This window comes from Neophocaena asiaeorientalis, unplaced genomic scaffold (assembly GCF_003031525.2).
Source record: "Neophocaena asiaeorientalis asiaeorientalis breed wild unplaced genomic scaffold, Neophocaena_asiaeorientalis_V1.1 scaffold432, whole genome shotgun sequence".
Lineage (NCBI taxonomy): Eukaryota > Metazoa > Chordata > Mammalia > Artiodactyla > Phocoenidae > Neophocaena > Neophocaena asiaeorientalis.
Genome location: NW_020174549.1, coordinates 549,314 through 569,982, shown reverse-complemented (window position 1 = coordinate 569,982; position 20,669 = coordinate 549,314). Strand labels below are relative to the sequence as shown.

General features: G+C 36.4%; 1 protein-coding gene across 6 annotated transcripts in view; it reads right to left on the bottom strand.

Annotated features, from left to right (window-relative positions):
• The window catches only part of PTBP3 (polypyrimidine tract binding protein 3), a 102,657-nt gene that overhangs the window by 22,546 nt on the left and 59,442 nt on the right, over positions 1 to 20,669 (bottom strand). For all 6 annotated transcript variants that reach the window (XM_024757252.1, XM_024757253.1, XM_024757254.1 and 3 more), the window contains 3 exons: positions 19,964 to 20,128; positions 8,638 to 8,748; positions 6,970 to 7,138 (listed from right to left, as the gene is read on the bottom strand). In XM_024757252.1, coding sequence (XP_024613020.1) covers positions 6,970 to 7,138; positions 8,638 to 8,748; positions 19,964 to 20,128 — 445 coding nt within the window. The remainder of the gene's footprint in view (positions 1 to 6,969; positions 7,139 to 8,637; positions 8,749 to 19,963; positions 20,129 to 20,669) is intronic.

Below are 20,669 nucleotides of genomic sequence, written 5' to 3'. Positions count from 1 at the left end.
ACATACATGTGGGTCGATTTCTAGACTCTATATGCTGCTCCATTAATTTATCTAACCTTTCAACACTATCAAACTGGTTTGACTACTGCAGGTTTATATTAAGCCTTGCATTTATTTCCTTTCACTATTTTAGATACTTTTCCATTTCTATGCAAATTTTAGAAGTTCAGTGCATCTCACTAAAGTAAGAGAAAAATTAATTAGAGTAGAGAAAGAAATACGAGTTTATCAAGGTAGCTGAATATGAAATCAAGAAACAACACCACTGCATTTGTGTATTAGTAACAATTTAAAAACCAAATAACAGTGATGGCTAAAACAGGGCACCATTCTAAACTCTTTATGTATATTAGCACATTTAATATTCCTCACAACTCTTACCTGTTAAATACTATTATTATGTTCATTTCACATATAAAGAGACAAAAGTACAGAGCAGTTAAGCAATTTGCCCAAAGTTACACAGATGATAAAGACTGGTCTAGAATTAGAATCTAAAAAGTATGGCTCTTAGGAATAATTCTAACAAAACATATGCAAACCTTTATGGGGAAAAGTCACCAAACTTTACTCAAAGATGCTAAATAATATACAAATGAATGGAGATATATACAATATTCAAAGACTGGAAGACTCTATTGTAAAGGTGTCAATTATCTTCTAAGTGATTTATAAAGTCAATATAATCCAATCAAAACCCTAATAGTGCTTTTTTTCCCCTTTGAGGACTTGAAAAGCTGATCCTAAAATTCCTAAGTGTAAATGGTCAAGAATTGCCAAGATACTCTTGAAGAATAAGTAAAGAGACTTTATCAGATATTGAGACTTGTGGTAATGACAAAAAGAAAGACAAATAAATAGACCAATGGAACAATGCTCAGAAAACTACTCATGCATATATTAACCTCAAGTTAATGGTATGTGTTAATTCTGAAACTACTTTTTGTGTATTATAGGATTGAGCAAATAATATGTTGAGGCTAATGGAAACTAGATTTCTCATTCTTGAAGAAGGGAATCACCAATATGAAAAAAAGGGTGCTGAATTGGAATTGGAGTTATCAGTTAAAACTTGCAGTTTTTAAAAACGCAAACACACACATGCACACACACGCACACACACAGAGAAATATATTTATGAAGTACACATACACATATACCCTAGTCATGCCCATTTAAAGTTCCTAGAAGCAGTGACACCCTATTAGCAATAAGCACATATAATGCCTTGATACTGATTTCCAAATACTATTTCCTACTAAAAGGAACCAGGGCTCATTGGAGTAACAGCTGACTGCAATGTTAAGGCAGGGAAAGTAAAGAAGATCTGAAATGTCTTCTGCCAGAAAGTAAGGAAGTGTTCAAACAATGATGAAGGTATGTCAAAAGGCCACAGAAGCTAGTGGCCACTGGCCAAATCTGGGAGAGTTTGAACATAAAATGAAAAATGATACTATGAAATTATTACCCATAGAATAAAATAAGAACCTACAAGTTCATATTAACATGAAAAAATAAATACAATGAATAGTAAATATGCCACAGAGAGCTAATGCACTGTATAATGAATACAGACAATATTATACTAAAACTGTGTAATGTGATAAATATCACTACAACTGAATCATACTACAATATATAAATACATAAAAGTAGCACATTATAAACCTTAAATTCACACGAATTTATGTAATAAAAATGAATGAATGAATGAATGGAGTGTTGGTAAGAAAAAAGTTCTTTATAATAAAATCCCAGCTAATAAATGAGAAGGAATGACAGAATTAGCAAACCACCAATATAGCAACAACTACCACAGTAACAACTAATTTAAGCAATGGATGTTAAAACTAAAGGGTGAAAAGTCATAAGAAACAGGCTATTTTTATAGTCTCAATGTATCCTCCTTATAAGGATATGTTGTTAATTACAAAGAGAAAAACAGTAACTTTACAGGGAAGAAATTTGGCAGAAACCACCTTAAGTGATCAAGGTTAATATCACCAGGAATAGGATAAAGTGGCATTATGTGTCTCCTGATGTAATGAAATGAGAAAGACACAACATTATTTCAGCCAAAAAACCAGACATGCACGTTGGGAGAAATTCTATTATATACCCAACCCTGAACTCTTCTAAAATTTTAAAGGTCATAAAAGACAAAGAATGAGGAAATGTTCCAAATTAAAGGACTCTCAAGAAACATGACAAATAAATTAACCTGATACTGAGAAAAATTTTCATATGAAGAACATTATTTTCACAACTGGCAAAAATTTTTAAAGGTCTATGGATTAGATATAATAGTATTGTGTGAATGTTAATTTCCTGATTTTGATAATGGTATTTAGGTAAGAATGTCCTTGTTCCTAGAAAATATACAGTGAGTATTTAAAAGGGACACCGTGCTTGCAACTTATTCTCCAATGACTCAGAGGAAAAAACAACAACAACACACACACACACTCACACTCACACACGCATATAAACAGAGAGATGATAAAGTAAATGTGGCATGATGTTAATAACTGGGGAATCTGAAGGATATAAGGGAATTCTTTGAACTATTCTTGCAACTTAAAGTATTTCAATAAAAAGTTACTAAAATACTATCAACTTTAAAATATAAGTATTTATCTTTATAATATCAATTAATTATATCAATATAATTAATTATATTGATTATATCAATATCATATCATATCAATTATAATATGATATCATACTGTATCAAAGTAATACAGGATTTCTTAAACATGACACAAAAACACAAATATAAAGGAAATGGCAAATAAATTTGACTACATAAAAATACCATGGAGAGAATGAACCAATAAGCCAAAACGGAGAGAAATTATTTGCAACACATAATACCAACAAAGGACTAGTGTCTAGGATATATAAAGAATTCCCACAAATAAACAAGAAAAGACAAGAAACCAAACACAAAAACAGGCAAAAGAATTAACAGAAAATTCATAAAGGAGAATGGCCAATAAATAAAGTAAGTTCAACCTCATTGGTAATCAAGGAAATTTCACAGCAGCACTGTTCATAATAGCGTCAAACTAAAACAACCCAAATGTCTATCAACAGTAGAATAGATAAACGAACTGTGGTATATTCATACAATGGGAATCTATACACTTGACAGTATTGACAATGAATAAGTAATAGCCACATATGTGAACATGGATGAATCAAAAGAAAACAAACAGTATGATTCCATTTAGATAAAGTTCTAAATATAGGAGAAAAGAATTTTTTAAATTAGCACTTAGGGCTGCATAATGAGTAGTAAAAGAACCAAACCAAACCACAGGGGAAAAGCAGAAAAGCAAAAGCATGACTATCATCAAAAATTTGAGACTACAGTTATCTTGGAGCAGGGAGAGTGGGAACACAATAAATGAGAGGGGTACAAATAGTGCTTCTTCAGTATGTGTGAACATTTTATTTCTTAATCTGGATAGTAATTACATGGGTATTTAAAACTGTATTCACAGGTTTTACAAGCTTTTCTATAGGTATAATGTATTTCTCTAAAAAGAGGGACAGAATGCTCACAACTTAGCCCTAAGACCTTTAAATGGTAAACTTTAAAAGAAAGAAAAGAAAGAACAGCCAGTGAGGTAAGGAAAAAAGTCATGGAAGTGTGGTGTTTCTGAAGCCAAGAGAAAAAGAAGAAGGAATAGTGAACTGTTCAAATATTTGTGAGAGGCAGAGTAAATTTTCACACAACACATAAAAAAGTACTGTTCTCTGTTTGATGAATTATTTATCTTATAATGTAGACACTACTCTGCAACGACAAAGGATTTATTAATACAATAAAAAAAGGATGGTAACATTCTGGTTATTTTATATTCAGAAACCAAAATTTTAAATTGTGTTTTTAAAATGTCCTCCTCCCACAATGCAGAACTTTAATTATACCAACAGTATGTATTCAATTACTGAAATACGTGCAGTTCTGCATTTGATAGCCAAGTTTTGGCAAACTTGAGTGATAGCCCCAATTTCTATCATCTGTTATTAAAATGGTAATTACAAAGACCTTTGGCTCTCCCAAATTGTACATATGAGTAGGGGCTAATAACAAATACAGTCATCCCTCAGTATCCACAGGGGATTGGTTCCAGCACACTCCCCAACCCCCCACCCTATAGACACCAAAATCCAAGGATGCTCAAGTCCCTTATATAAAATTGTATGGTATTTGCATATAATCTCTGCACATACTCCTGCATACTGTGAATCATCTCTAGATTGCTTATAATACCTAGGATGTTGTAAATGCTACGTAAATAGGTATAAATACACTGTAATGCTATGTAGAATAGTTGCTGGTACAAGGTAAATTCAAGTTTTGCTTTTTGGAACATTATGGAATTTTTTTCCCTCAAATATTTTTGATCTGCAGTTGGTTGAATCCACAGATTCCAAACCTGTAGATATGGAAGCCCAATTGTATAAAACACAAAAATTTGGTCAGACTAAAACAGAAACTTTAACAGTTTAGGAACATGAACTGAACAATGTACTTGACATTTTCAGTTATAAATAACAAAAAGCTTTAACACTAAATTTACCATCTGTTTTCTAGACAATTTTGGACAACAATTTGGCTAAGGATTCTTTTTTCTCACCTATAAAATGAAGATAAACTAAATATCACTTGAAGTCCCAACTAGTATTTTATGGTGTCATCTGGGAAAGAAAAATCAATCACAAAGGGTAATAAAATTAAAATACTTTAACTAAATAATAAACCACACTTCAAGAGTTGCAAAACCAGAAAGTATATTAATCTAATGATATATCCAAGTAGGCTCTCCACTACTTTTCCCTTTACATAAAGGTTTATTTTAAAAGTTTAAATTATTGAGAACTAATTTTAAATAAAAGGAAGCTCTCCAAAGCAACATTTGCATGAGTAATACAGAAGACTACTTTTATTAGTGCAAAAATGCAACTTCACACAAACTTAGGGTTAAGATGAAAAGTTCTGATGTTTAAAAAACAAAAACAAAAAATTGTAAATCCTCTTCTTTGAATAAAGGAAAAACATACTACTAATTTAGGTCCTTGTTTTAAAGTATCACTACTTTAAAAAAGGAAAAGTATTTCTCTCAAGAACACACCAGTATTTTGCTGGTTATATTGGGCTGGCCAAAAGGTTCACTCGGTTTTTTCTGTAAGACGCCTTTAGTAGCACTTAGTTGTCTTTAACTTCATTTGAAACAGTTTTGTTAGACTGTATTGTGACAGCTATCAGATCAGTGTGCATTTAAAAAAAAACTTATCAAAATTGGTGAATTTCTGTGTAGCCATTTTAATACTGAAGATGGAAGAAAAAACAACATTTTCAGCATATTATACTTTATTATTTCAAGAAAGGTAAAAACACAACTGAAACACACAAAAAGATTTGTGCAGTGTATGGAGAAGGTGTTGTGACTGATCAAAACATGTCAAAAGTGGTTTGCAAAGTTTCGTGCTGGAGATTTCTTGCTGGACGACGCTCCACAGTTGGGCAGACCAGTTGAGTTGATAGCGATCCAATTGAGACATTAATTGAGAACAATCAACGTTATACCATGTTGGAGATAGCCGACATACTCAAAATATCTGAATCAAGCACTGAAAATCATTTGCACCAGCTTGGTTACGTTCATTGCTTTGATGTTAGGGTTCCACATAAGCGAAAAAAAACCTTCTTGACTGTATTTCCGCATGTGATTCTCCACTTAAACGTAATGAAAACGTTTTGTTTTCAAAACAAATTAAGACATACGATGAAAAGTGGATATTGTACGATAATGTGAAACGGAAGAGATTGTGGGGCAAGCAAAATGAACCACCACCAACCACACCAAAGGCTAGTCTTCATCCAAAAAAGGGATGTTGTGTATATGGTGGGATTGGGAGGGGGAGTCCTCTATTTTAATTAGCTCCTTCTGGAAAACCAAACGATTAATTCCAACAAGTACTGCTCCCAATTAGACCAACTGAAAGCAGCACTCGACAAAAAAGCGTCCAGAATTAGTCAACAAAAAATGCATAATCTTCTATCAGGATAACATAAGACCACATGTTTCTTTGATGATCAGACAAAAACTGTTACAGCTTGGTTGGGAAGTTCTGATTCACCTGCTGTATTCACCAGACATTGCACCTTTGGATTTTCATTTCTTTCAGTCTTTACAAAATTCTCTTAATGGAAAAAATTTCCATTTCCCGGCAGACTGTAAAAGGCACCTGGAACAGTTCTTTGCTCAAAAAGATAAAAAGTTTTGAGAAGATGGAATTATGAAGTTGCCTGAACAATGGCAGAAGGTAGTGGAACAAAAGGGTGAATATGTTGTTCAATAAAGTTATTGGTGGGGCTTCCCTGGTGGCGCAGTGGTTGACAGTCCGCCTGCATCAGGGGACACGGGTTCGTGCCCCGGTCTGGGAAGATCCCACATGCCGCAGAGCGGCTGGGCCCGTGAGCCACAGCCGCTGAGCCTGCGCGTCTGGAACCTGTGCTCCGCAACAGGAGAGGCCACAACAGTGAGAGGCCCGCGTACCACAAAAAAAGTTCTTGGTGAAAATGAAAAATGTGTCTTTTATTTGTACTTAGAAACCAAAGGAACTTTTTGGCCAACCCTATAAATCAACTTATTTAAACCAGTGGTAATATATAAGACTATTAACTTCAAGCAAATGGTTGCATGGTTTACAAAGAACAAGTAATATTAATGTTAGAAAATAAATTCAATTTCAGGTATCCACTTGTTTTTGCCAACTAATAGAATCTACTAATATTAAGATTCAATTAATGAACACATTTTTGTTCCATGATTCTCACTTTTCTTTAGAAATCCTGAGAGAATCCAAGAAGAAACCACCTGACATATATGGATTAATAAATGAAACTTTTAACTTCAGAAAGCTTGTTCTGTGACCCAAAAGAGAACTACTCACCGAAAGCCATAGGGGGTTCAAGGGATGGCTGGCCATCACCAGTAGGAAGGTCTAAGCGAGTGAAGTCTCTGCTTTTGTCGTTATTATATTTCACATTAAGGCTGGTAAGCTTGGAGAAGTCAATACGCAGAGTGCAGCATGCATTATAGATATTCTGGCCATCCAGAGCCTAAATAAAGCATGTAAGAAAGCATGATGTTTTACAAGATAATAACAATAATAAACCAAGTAGCCTCTACTTTGACAGAGTGGCAATCAGGCATAAAGCAAAGAGGACTAAACTAAAAGCCAAAGACCTGGGTTTACTTTTAACTCTGTCACTGTGTGAGCCTAAGAGAGAAAATGAATATCTCTATTTCTCAGTTTTTTCATCTGTAAAGTAAGGATAATAATCCCTATCCTGTCTATGATAAGAGGAAACGGAAGAGGAGATCTCCTACGTATAAGCTTAGAAAACTATTATACATTATTGTACATTGTACTAATTATTATGATGATTGTTTTTTAAATGTTTAAAGATATTTAAATTTTACATTTCATCTTAATTCATTTTAGTGTACTTTATATAGGTTAAGATGAAATAAAGCCTTTGTAAATGGTACCTGTCAGAACCACAATATGTGAAATATTATCTACCACTTACTGTTTTTCTTGTTAAGTTTATTCTCTTTGAGTAATAAACTTGAGGGAAGTTTTGAGTCAGATCAGATACAAGACCAAAAATCAGCAATCCCTCCTTTGAAAATAATAAAGACTTACCAAAGGGATATTTATAGCTACTTATGACTTCCATAAACACTTCAATTTATAAAAATGGATACCAGAAACCAAAACATAAAAATATCAATTAAAAAAAACCATACAAATATACAAAAACCCCTGACTTATCATGATAGTTATTGACCAGTATGCGATCATAAAGGTACAAAATAATATATGCGGGTAGAGGGTACAGCAAATATAAATGTTATTCCTAATCAAGAATTAGACACTTTGTGATACACAAAAGTACTATAAACCTTAGTCCCTATCTTTGGAAAAAAATTAGAAATAATTCAGATACCAATACAAGACAGAATTAGAGTTAGGGATAGATCTCAATAGGAGATGGGTCAAACGTAACCAAACTGAATGTGAAGTTTTACATCCTGTCAAAAGTCAAGCACTCATGTACTAACAAGAAGACAACATGAATTGAAGGCAGCATATTTCCTAAGATTTAATGTCTTTAGCAATTTAGAGCTCAATGAAATTCAACAGTGAATATGGTTGCAAAAATATTGAAATCAATCAAGCTTTGGCTCACTTAATATAAGTAAATGAGGCACTAGGGTAAAGATAATCCTACTTTATTAGTCAGATTATATCAGAAGTACTGTGCTCAACTCTAGACTTTAAATAGGACAAACAGAAATGAGTCCCAGAAATCTGAGAAATGATAGGTGATTTGAAACCATTTCATATGAAGAAAGAAGTAATTTTTAGACTATAAGAAGAGCATATGGAACAGTACTTTTAGAAATGGTAAATTTCAGTATGTATATTTTATTACAATTTTCAAAAAAAACACATGGTAAACTACAGCAAAGGAGAAGACATGATGGCTTTCTCTGGTATCACTGAAGTGACTGATTAACAACTGAAAAATGAAAAAAAGATCATAATTACCATTTTGGCATAATGTGCATTCAATGGGTCAGCATACTGAAGCAAGGCTTGAAACTGATTATTCTTTGTAAAGGTGATAATCTTTAAGACTGTGCCAAATTTAGAAAATATCTGGAAAAAAGTTCACATTAGGTTAAATTTAAGGAAAAAACTTGCTAACATATCTTTATAAATACAATTTGATTCATTAATCCCAGGTTTTTTGTTTTGTTTTCTTGCGGTACGTGGGCCTCTCACTGTTGTGGCCTCTCCCGTTGTGGAGCACAGGCTCTGGATGCGCAGGCTCAGCGGCCATGGCTCACGGGCCCAGCCGCTCTGCGGCATGTGGGATCTTCCTGGACCGGGGCACGAACCCGTGTCCCCTGCATCGGCGGGCGGACTCTCAACCACTGCGCCACCAGGGAAGCCCCTGAATCCCAGTTTTAAATGAAAATAATTTCCTCTTTTAAAACTATTGGTACCAAAATCACTTCAATCAAGCCTAAGATGTTCATGTTTCAACACTCGTGCATGGCTTAAAACAGTGCCTGACACATAACAGGCACTAAATATTTAACCTATTTTATAGCATGTCATAAATGGCACAATACTGAATCAGGAGGTTACAACAGGAATTAATTAATGCTATGAGATGTTGGTGTTACAAAGCATATACCTGGAAGTGGAAGAGTCATACAGATCAACTATTTCAGCCTGAGAATCAGCATCTACTTGAAATTTTTATAGACAGGAAAACTACAAAATATTCAACAAAATGAACAACAGAATGTTCAATGCTCTATTAATTCATCAAATACTCATAGAGCACTGTTCTAAGCTCTAGAAAGTCAGCAGTGAACAAAACAGTAACAAGAGTCTCAATATGGGCTCATCAATTTTAAACAATAGTACCATACTAATGTTAATAATAGGGGAAACTGTGTATGTCTGTGGCCGTAAGGAGGTATATATATTCTGCTCAAGATTTTTGTGAACTAAAAATGCTCTAAAGAATTCTAGTAAAAAACAAAATGTGAAACAGGGAAAAAAAACCTGAAAAAGGCAGAAAGAGAAGGGGGAAGAAACAACAAACAAGTAGGAAACAGTTACCAACCTAGTAGATATAAGTCCAACTATATAAAAAATCACTTTAAATGTGAATGTTCTATATATGCCAATTAAAATACATACTTGTTAGAGTGGGCTTTTTAAAAAGCACAAACAAAACCCACCTCCAGGTTATTCATCAGAAACCCACTTTAAATATAAAGACTCAAGCTAAAGGGAGAGAAAGATACACCATGCTAACACTAATTTTTAAGAAAAGCTGGTACAGCTATATTAATTTTAGACAAAGCTGACTTTTGAAGAAAAATTATCAGGGATAAAGAGGGAGGGTATATAATAATAGGGGTCATTTATCCAAGAAGACATAACAACCCTTAATATGTATGTGCTTAATGAAAAAGAATCAAAATACTTGAGAAAAAAAGCTGCTGGACTATAAAAACACTATTGTAGCTGGAGACAAAACACTGCTCTGTCACTAATTGACAGATCCAGAAGTCAGAAAATCAGGAAGGATATAGCTGAACTGAATAGCATCATCAATCAACTGGATCTAACTGACATTTATAGAACAGTGCACCCAATAATAGAATACACATTCTAAATTTTGCATGAAACATTGACCAAGATAGGCACATTCTGAGCCATAAAACACACTTTAACAAATTTAAAATAATAGAAATCATACAGTGTATATTCTCAAACAATTATAGATTTAAACTAAAAATCAATAACAGAAAAAAATAACCTGGAAAATCCTCAAAGAAAGAAAAAAAAGAAAGAAACGAGTCTCTGCTCTCATAAGAAAAGACAGATGATAAACAAATAAGCCAATAAATAACAATGTCTGGTCATAAAAAAGTGTTTTGTTTTAAAAATAAAAGGGAAAGGGATGAGAGTGAACTGGAATGCAAGTTGGGAAGGTGCAAGGGTGCTCAAGGAAGGCGTCTCTAAAGAGTCTTTAGAGAAGCGGAATAAACAGAGTTGGGGGAAAGTTCCCTGACAGACACCTGGTTACCAATGCTCTTACAACACTTGTTATACTTCCCCACCACAAGTTCAGGGCCAGGGTTACTACAATGCATTTTGCTTCCCTCTGACATCCCATTTTAAATCTACAACACTTGCTATACTTCCCCACCACAAGTTCAGGGCCAGGGTTACTACAATGCATTTTGCTTTCCTCTGACATCCCACTTTAAATCTGGATTTTAATAAGCCAGAAACTTGCCCTTCTGCTTCTAAGGATAAAAACCTAAGTATTCCCTATGCTGCTAAGAATTTGCTGTTATCAAATACTATGTATGTGTCTCCTTAATAGGCAAATGGTCCTGCTTTTTAATTATCAGAAAGAATGATCAAGAATAACTATCCTAGGGATTTCCCTGGTGGTCCAGTGGTAAAGAATCCGCCTGCCAATGCAGGGGACATGGGTTCGAGCCCTGGTCTGGGAAGATCCCACATGCTGAGGAGCAACTAAGCCCGTGCACCACAACTACTGAGCTTACACTCTAGAACCCACGAGCCACAACTACTGAGCCCGTGAGCCACAACTACTGAAGCCTGTGCACCTAGAGCCCATGCTTTGCAACAAGAGAAGCCGGTGCACTGCGACAAAGAGTAGTCCCTGCTCGCCGCAAATAGAGAACGCCCATGCGCAGTAACAAAGACCCAACACAGCCAAAAAATAAATTAATGTATTAAAAAAAAAAGAATCTGCCTTCCAATGCAGGGGACGTGGGTTTGATCCCTGGTTGGGGAACTAAAATCCCACATGCTGTGGGGCAACTAAGCCTGTGCGCCACAACTACTGAGCTCACGTGCCGCAACTGCTGAGCTTGCGTGTCTCAAATAGAGAGCCCACATGTCACGAACTACAGAGCCCATGTGCTCTGGAACCCCTGCACCACAACCACAGAGCCCACACACACTGGAGCCTGTGCGCCACAACTAGAGAAGAGAAAACCCACATGCCACAACTAGAGAGAAGGCTTTGTGCCGCAACGAAGATCCCGCACGCCACAACGAAAGATCCCACACGCCACAACGAAATATCCCGCATGCCTCAATAAAGATCCCACATGCCGCAGCTAAGACCCAATGCAGCCAAAAATAAATAATAAATAAATCTTAAAAAAAAAGAATAACTATCCTAGAGCACAGGCAACAAAAGAAAAAATAGATAAATTCAACTACATCAAAATGGACACTTATGTTCATCAAAAGACTATCAACTGACTTGAAAAGACAACCCACAAAATGGGAGCCAATATTTGCAAATCATGTATCTGATAAGGGGTTAATATACAGAAATATAAAAAAAAAATCCTACAACTCAACAACAACAAAAACCCAATTTTAAAAACAGGCAAAGGATTTGAATAGACCGTTCTCCAAAGAAGATAATCAATAGCAACAAGCACTTGAAAAGATGCTCAATGGGAACTCCCTGGTGGTCCAGTGGTTAGGACTGCCAAGGGCCCAGGTTCGACCTCTGGTCAGGTCAGGGAACTAAGATCCTGCAAGCCGCGTGGTGTGGCCAAAAAAAAAAAAAAAGAAAAGATGCTCAACATCACTAATCATCAAAATGCAAATAAAAACTACAACAAAATACCACTTCACGCCCCCATTAGGACAGGTACTATTAAAAAATCCAAAACAAACAGAAAAGATTAAGTGTTGGGGAAGATGTAGAGGAAGTGGAACCCTTGTGCACTGTTGATGGAAATGTAAAATGGTGCAGTGGCTATGGAAAACTGTATGGGGATTCTTCAAAAAAAATTAAGAATAAAATTACCATATGATCCAACAACTCCATTTCTTGGCATATACCCAAAAGAATTGAAAGCAGAGACTCAAAGAGATAATCTGAACACCTATGTTCATAGCAGCATTATTTGCAATAGCCAAAAGATGGAAGCAACTCAAGTATCCATCCACAGATGAATGAATAAACAAAATGTGGTATATCCGTACAATGGAATATTATTCAGCTTTAAAAACGAAATTCTGACACATGCTACAACATGGATGAACCCTGAAGACAATGAGTTAAGGGAAATAAGCCAGTCTCAAAACAACAAACGATGCGTGATTCCACTTATATGAGGAACCTAGCGTAGGCAAATTCACAGACAGGAGGAAGAATGGTGGTTGCCACGGGCTGAGAGAAGGGAGGAATGGGGTGGGGAGTTACTGTTTAATAGGTACAGGAGTTTCAACGGGAAGATGAAAACATTCCTAGAGATACATGTTATTTGGTGATGGTTGCAAAAAAATATAAATGTACCTAATGCCACTGAGCTGTACAATTTTAAAAAGTTAAAATGATAAAATTTATGTGTATTTTACCACCCTCCAAGATAAAATAACTATCCTAAAGTCCAAATACTCATTTTTGGCAAGATATGCTTTAATATATTATTAGCTTAGAGTTAAACATTTCTTATAAGAGATAAGAAGATCAACAAGATTTGTGGAACCAATTTGTCTTGGAAGGGATCACCAGAAAATGCCATTCTTTAAAAGTTAGATAGTCTGAAGGCTCTTTATTGAAATTTAAAACTTTTAATAAAATGTAGTTAATTTCATTATGGTCATATTTCAGGGTTTAGAACTTTTGAGACCTTAACCCCTCATTATAGCTGTATTTTGAAAAACACTAGGAAATTTTTTGTTTTGTTCTTTTAATGAAAACTTTGGCCTTGTAACAGGTTATTTCCTCAGTACACTCTCACGTCCTAGATAATATTCTTAACGTTTATAGAAGAATACCAAATTTACTTTCTTCTCAGCTGTCAAAGATTTTATGTTGTATCTTTCTTTAAGATATAGGTACAAGCATTCTTGGGAAAAGGTATTATGTTTTCTTAATTTCCATCCTTGGTGATACTATGGTGTTACATGCATGCACACACATCAATCCATATATTGTAAATGCATCAACTGAGGTTTGTTTGCTTTTTTTTTCACCTGATAAAGTAGTAACAATGTTAAAAATGTGTATGTATATATATAAAAGGAGATATAATAACTGCCTAACCTCCCTCCTTCATACTGCAGACACAGGTAGTGCTCTAAAGTACAAGTCAGATTATACTTTTCCCTGCTTAAAATTCCTCACTATCTCCCCATTATCTACATGGTAAAATCCAAGCTCTTTGGTATAACATACACAACTTCTCCCTGGTGTACCTCTCCAACCTCATGGCCTCACACTTTTTATACCACATCAACAGTAGGGAACTGTCTATAGTAGTTCTCCAGATACACTAAGTGATTTCGGACTTCCATGCCTATACATGTGGCTTTTCCCTTTTCCTGTAACTCTTTACCTAATACCTAGTAAATTTTCATTTATCTTTTTCAAAACTCAGCTCAGGGAATAATGCCACCAGAAAATCCTTAGCCTCACCCAAATCTCAATAGAGTTCATTCTCTAGTACCAAATATTAATATCCCCTCTAGGCCTCATACAAATATTTATCTAGCTGTTTTATTTACATTGGTCTATACATTTGTTTATATATGTCTCCTTTAGACTGAAAGGTCCTTGAAGGTATATACCTTGCCTGAATCATTTCTCTATCATTGAGTACAATTCCTGGCATATAAGAGGCACAGCGTAAATGCTTATTATTAACTGATAACAAATTATACTCTGAGATCTGACTGAAGAATTATGGCAATATGCAATTTTTAAAATGATAAACATTTTTTATGTAAAATATCTTGTTAATGAAGTAACAAGAACATATAATTTGCTCTAAAATTTGGGATTTTATACTGTATTATGCTACAGAACCTAGTTAATTTCCACTTAACCTTCAGATTTTGTTAATGGTTCGATTCCTTTCCCTCATTTAACTTGAACAACAACCTGAAGCATATCCTCCCTGACAGATGTGTTTGGCTGTGTAATTTTCATCTGAATGTGCCAAGAGAATATGAATGAACTCAACTGGCTAACCATGGATAGCTCTCTAGAGTCCCCTGGATTGTATTTACTGAAAGAGTAGCTGCAAAGATCAATCTGATACTTTTTTTTAAATTTATTTTTGGCTGCATTGGGTCTTCGTTGCTGTGCACGGGCTTTCTCTAGTTGCGGTGAGCCGGGGCCACTCTTTGTTGCAGTGCGCAGGCTTTTCATTGTGGTGGCTTCTCTTGTTGCAGAGCATGGGCTCTAGGCACGTGGGCTTCAGTAGTTGTGGCACGCGGGCTCTAGAGCACAGGCTCAGTAGTTGTGGCGCACGGGCTTAGTTGCTCCGCAGCCTGTGGGATCTTCCTGGCCCAGGGCCTAAACCCACGTCCCTTGCACTGGCAGGCGGATTCTTAACGACTGCGCCATCAGGGAAGCCCCCAATCTGATACGTTTGAATAAAGTAAGTGAGCACCAACATTGGGGAATTCAGGAATGCCTGAAGTGTAGTTTTTAACAACTTTTTATAATTAGCAAAATACTCAGTTTTAAATAGATTAGGTCTCAAATGATCAATGTTTAGGAAAGTTTAATATATATTTTTATAGATTACAAGGTCTTTGACTATTTCCTAATATATTTACTTTCCTGTCATAAACATAAGAAACACATAGACTCAACTCTTGACATTTCTTGTGCATTTTAATCTTTTCAGACTTTAAAATGGGACTAATAAAATACTAAAGATCAAATTCTGATAAAATTAATCTTCAGGGTGATGTTTATAAAGAGGGCTTGCCAGAAACTGTTCACCAGTATTCACTTGTAAAAAGCATTATTTATATTAGAACTTTTTAAAATAGCAAGCACATTGGCCACAATTTGTTTATAATAGTTTTTGTAGCCAACAAAACAGCAAGATTTAAGAATTAGAATTTTGTATTACTAGTGTTGATTCTTTTACTTGATACCATAATAATTGGTTTTTGCAAGCTATTTATCTTTATTTTGCAATTCAAAAAGGTAAGTCCTTCATCCTGAAGAGATTCACCTTTTGGACATTCATAAAGTAACCCCATATATAACAGTACTTGGAAGTAATGGATTCCACAAAAATACTGTTTTCACCTACTCCTTCAGTACACAAGGAAATTTTTTAGAATGCAGGGTTGAGTTTATGTAATGGAACAGTTGATGAATGCCTTCTTTATCTACAAATACTAAGTGATGCCATCCAATCCAATGGCCTTAATTATCACTCATATGCAAATGATTACCAATTCTCCAGCGTGAATTCTTATGCCCAATCCAGACTTATTTCCCAACTGTCTCTTCAACATCTCCCACTTGGCTGTCTAACAGGTATCTCAAATTTAACATGTCCAAAACACTCTCCTGATTCCTCCCCTTCCTCCCACCCCTGCCCTAAATCTTTTTTGCCCTCAGTCTTTACTATCTTAGTATAAGATAGCTCTATTTTACCAGAGGCTCACATCCACAATCTGGAAGGCATTCTTGATTACTCTCTTTCTCTCCATAACCCACAACTACTAAACCCATCAGCAAATCACTCCAAATATATACGTAATCACCATGTGCAGTGCTCACGTCCCCACCTGGGTCACCACCATCTCTCATCTGGACTATGATAAGAGCCTCCACTTATGCCTACAGTTTATTCTTAACATAGCAACAAGAACAGTAAACCTATCATCTCCCTCCTCTACTCAAAATCCTCCATGGCTTCCTATTTAACTCAGTGTAAAGATTATAAAGGCTTTGCATCATCTAGTCTTTTTTTGTTTTTCATCATCTAGTCTTAACACCTTCTCTGAGCCTATCATTTATGGCTTCCTTATTTTTTACACGCCAATGATATAGTCTTTTTTCCGATATTTGAACACATTAAGCACACTTCCATTTTAGGGACTTTGCACTTGCTGTTCTTTCTGACTGGATCATTGTTCTACCATATATACACATAACTTACACCCTCACATCCTTCAAGCTTCTGTTCAAATGTCATCATACTGTAAACACTTCCCCTAACCTACCTCATTTGAAATAGCACCACTCCCATCTCAGTCATTATTAATCCCCTCACCATGAGCTAAAGGAAAAACACTAGCTTCCATAGATGTTAGAGAGCAGTTTAGCTAATGTCAACTCTACTTACTAATTAATTATAACACATGCAACCAACTCCACACTTCCATGTATTTTCCAATCACAATATTTATCACATTTTACGCTATTACTTATGAAATTACATCTTACCCACAAGACCACAAGAGCAAGGATCAGGTTCTTACAATGTAATTTACTAGCATCTGATAAGTACAGCTAACATTTCTTGAGCACTTACTGTGTAACAGGCACTGTTCTAAGTGCTTTAAATGCATTAACCCATGTGATCCACACAATGAAGGTATAAAATAGATACCATCTTCATCCCCATTATATAAACAAGAAAAAGACATAGAGGGAGTAAGTTACTTGTCCAAGGTTATAGAGGTAGTAAGTGGTAGAGCTAGGATTCAAACCAGCTCCAGATACTGTATCCTTAATCATTATGCTATACTACATTTTAGTTGGCTAATGGAATAGAGCGTCAGGGGGAGAGGGCTAAATTAACGTAATTAGAGAAAGACTCTCTGAGGAGGTGAATTTGAGCTGCAAATGGAATGATGTAGATTCAGCTAAGTGGCTATTTCCCTAAAGAGTGTTCCAGGCCTAAGAAATAGAAGACAGAAATGGACAAGGACAGAAATAAGGCGGGGGAGGGGGAGAGGGTCAAAGGGCCAGAAAAGCTAGGGTGCTAAATAAGCAGAAGAGTTAGGAAGTGAGCTTAAAGAGATGGGGAGAAGTCTGCACATGGGGACTTAAGTGCCTTGCTAAGAAGTTCTGGTGTTTTCCAACAGCAATGTGAAGAAGGATTAAACAGGAGAGTGCCATAACTAAAGGGCTGAGAGTCCTATCCCAATGGTTACTATTGAAGACTCTCAATTACCTCTCTTCACCTGAAGGACCCATGATCTTTTGGGAAAGAAACAAGGTTTGTTACTGGTCTGAGGGAAATGACAAATGGAATGACAAGAAAGGACCACACAACCTTGACTAAATTCACTGCTGACTGATGGCAATGTTGAGCCACAGGTGCAATAACATCTTCTGTAAAGCAGTAGAAGTCAGCAGTAGCTGCAGTGCCGCAGTAGCAAAAGCAAACAAAAAATGCTGATGGATCACAGAGGGTTCAATGCCACTTTGCGGGATAAACAGTAGAAAAGAAAATCCACCATAACAAATAAACCAATCACTTAAGTAACTGCTGAACACTTTTAGGAAACAACGGTGGCTACGGATACCACTGCTAAAACCCTCCATAGGACATGCTTCACAAATGCACATATTTAGAAAATGGTACTCAGGAAACTATTACAGGGAATAAAGTAGGCATAATAAATGGTATATTTTGATATTTACATGCATAGCACATGAACCATATTAGGAAATATATCTGAGTTCCATCACCAATTGGTACAATGACTGTGGGGAAAGTAACAACTTCTAAGGTCCCCAGTACCCTTATTTGTAAAATGTGAGAATAGGATAGGATACATTTCAATTCTTAAATACACATGCACACACACACCCCTATGACTCTTCATTCAGTAGTACAAATCCAAAAGTTTGGAAAACAGTTAAATGAGTCTAGACTGGCCTGAGATCATGCTGTTTAATATATGAGGGGGCTTCCCTGGTGGTGAAGTGGTTGAGAGTCCGCCTGCTGATGCAGGGGACACGGGTTCGTGTCCCGGTCTGGGAAGATACCACATGCCCCGAAGCGGCTGGGCCTGTACGCCATGGCCACTGAGCCTGCGCGTCCGGAGCCTGTGCTCTGCAACGGGAGAGGCCACAACAGTGAGAGGCCCGCATACTGCAAAAATAAATTAATAATAATAATAATAATGAGATATAAATATGAAAATAGGGACTTCCCTGCTGGCACCGTGGTTAAGGATCCCCCTGCCAATGCAGGGGACACAGGTTCGATCCCTGATCCAGGAATATCCCACAAGCCGCAACGAGCAACTAAGCCCGTGTGCCACAACTACTGAGCCTGCACTCTAAAGCCCACAAGCCACAACTACTGAAGCCCGCATGCCACAACTACTGAAGCCCGTGTGCCGCAACTACTGAAGCCCGTGTGCCTAGAGCCCATGCTCCGCAACAAGAGAAGCCACCACAATGAGAAGCCCACGCACCACAACGAAGAGTAGCCCCCCACTCGCCGTATCTAGAGAAAGCTCGCATGCAGCAACGAAGACCCAACGCAGACATAAATAAATAAATAAATATGAAAATAAGCATATAATATATTTTAGTGTTTTAAAATAATTTTTATACTTAGGTTGTCAAGTATAATGAAATGGAATACTGGAGTTGACATTAGGGGACTTGAATTCTAACTGGTTCTTAAATTACTCTTTACAATATTCAACTCATCAAGTATCTGAGCCGCAGTTTTATTCAATACAAAATTATGTAAATAGGTAGGTGATCGATCTTCCAGTTCTTAAACTCTATATCTTCACAGTAGGCCATGATGTGGTACACTGCCTCTTATCAAGACAGTTCAGACATAGTAATGGGTAGTCTATGAAAGCAATGTTGAGAATGAGTCAGTATTTAACATGATACTTCCTTATTTAAGTTACTCATATTTTCCTTTCAGAGTTTTTAAAATAAAAATACTCAAGTGTAGGGAGGAGTCAGTAGAAATAGATTAGTTGTTTTCTATATTGATGTTACTTTCTGAGGAACAACTACTACTGGTTCTTTTTATAGGAGTCTGTGCTTTGTTCATTTTCATGCTTAGGTATAAAAAAATAGAATTCTTACATACCTTTTTAAATCAAGTATTTAAGTTAGAAAATGGAGGCTTTCAAAAAACTATCTCTGGGCTTCCCTGGTGGCGCAGTGGTTGAGAGTTCACCTGCCGATGCAGGGGACACGGGTTCGTGCCCCGGTCCGGAAAGATCCCACGTGCCACGGATCGGCTGGGCCCGTGAGCCATGGCCGCTGGACCTGCGCGTCCAGAGCCTGTGCTCCGCAACGGGAGAGGCCACAACAGTGAGAGGCCCGCGTACCGCAAAACAAACAAACAAACAAACAAGAAAACCAAACTATCTCTAATTGATACTATTTCTTGCATGAAACAGGATGCTGAAGATTTTTTTTTACTATTATTTAAACAAATACGTTAACCAAAATCAACAACCTGAAAAACTAAAGACATAAAACATCCAAAGTTACAGAGGTCATATTTGACTCTGCTTTCATAAGAGTGTTCCTCCTTACCTGATGAAGAACTTCCAGGGTAACAGGATAAAAGAGGTTTTCAATAATTATTCGGAGCACAGGGCTCTGCCCAGGTAGGACTGTGCCTTCATTAGCAGGAGCTCCAGGAAGGGCCAGACTTCCTGACTGGACAGCACTGACAGCCTGCAGTGCAGCTTGGGCTCTCTATTTAACAATGCAAAATGAGAACTTGTGGTTACACAGAAGCATTATATAATCCTTAAAATTAGTTGATGTAAAGTAATATGAAGTAATATAGTTAAATAAAAATATACATATCTACTTTCTCTGGATGCATACATCCTAAAATTGTAATCAGTCAAGAATCAAAAGTCTTGCCTTCTTATCATAATGACACAATATTTAAGAAAGTTCTTAAATTTACTTGAAGAAATGAAAACAAAACCGTGGCCAAAAAAGAAGAAAATTTGGATATAACTTTTATTTCCTAATTTTTAAATGACAATAGGAAAAAAGACAGCGTGAAGGGTAACATTAAAGGCCACTTTAAAAAAATCACTGAAGTCCCCCTCTTCTTTTTTCCTCCCTGAACAACTGAGTTCTAAAGCCTTTGGGTGGCATATGATAGGCGTAAATATGGAGGAAGAGAGGAGCTGTGGTGGTTCAGAGTGGGGCAGGACGGCATCCCTATACAAAGGCATCCTGGCATGGAGCATCAGAGCCTGAGCAACGCAAGGAGCGCATC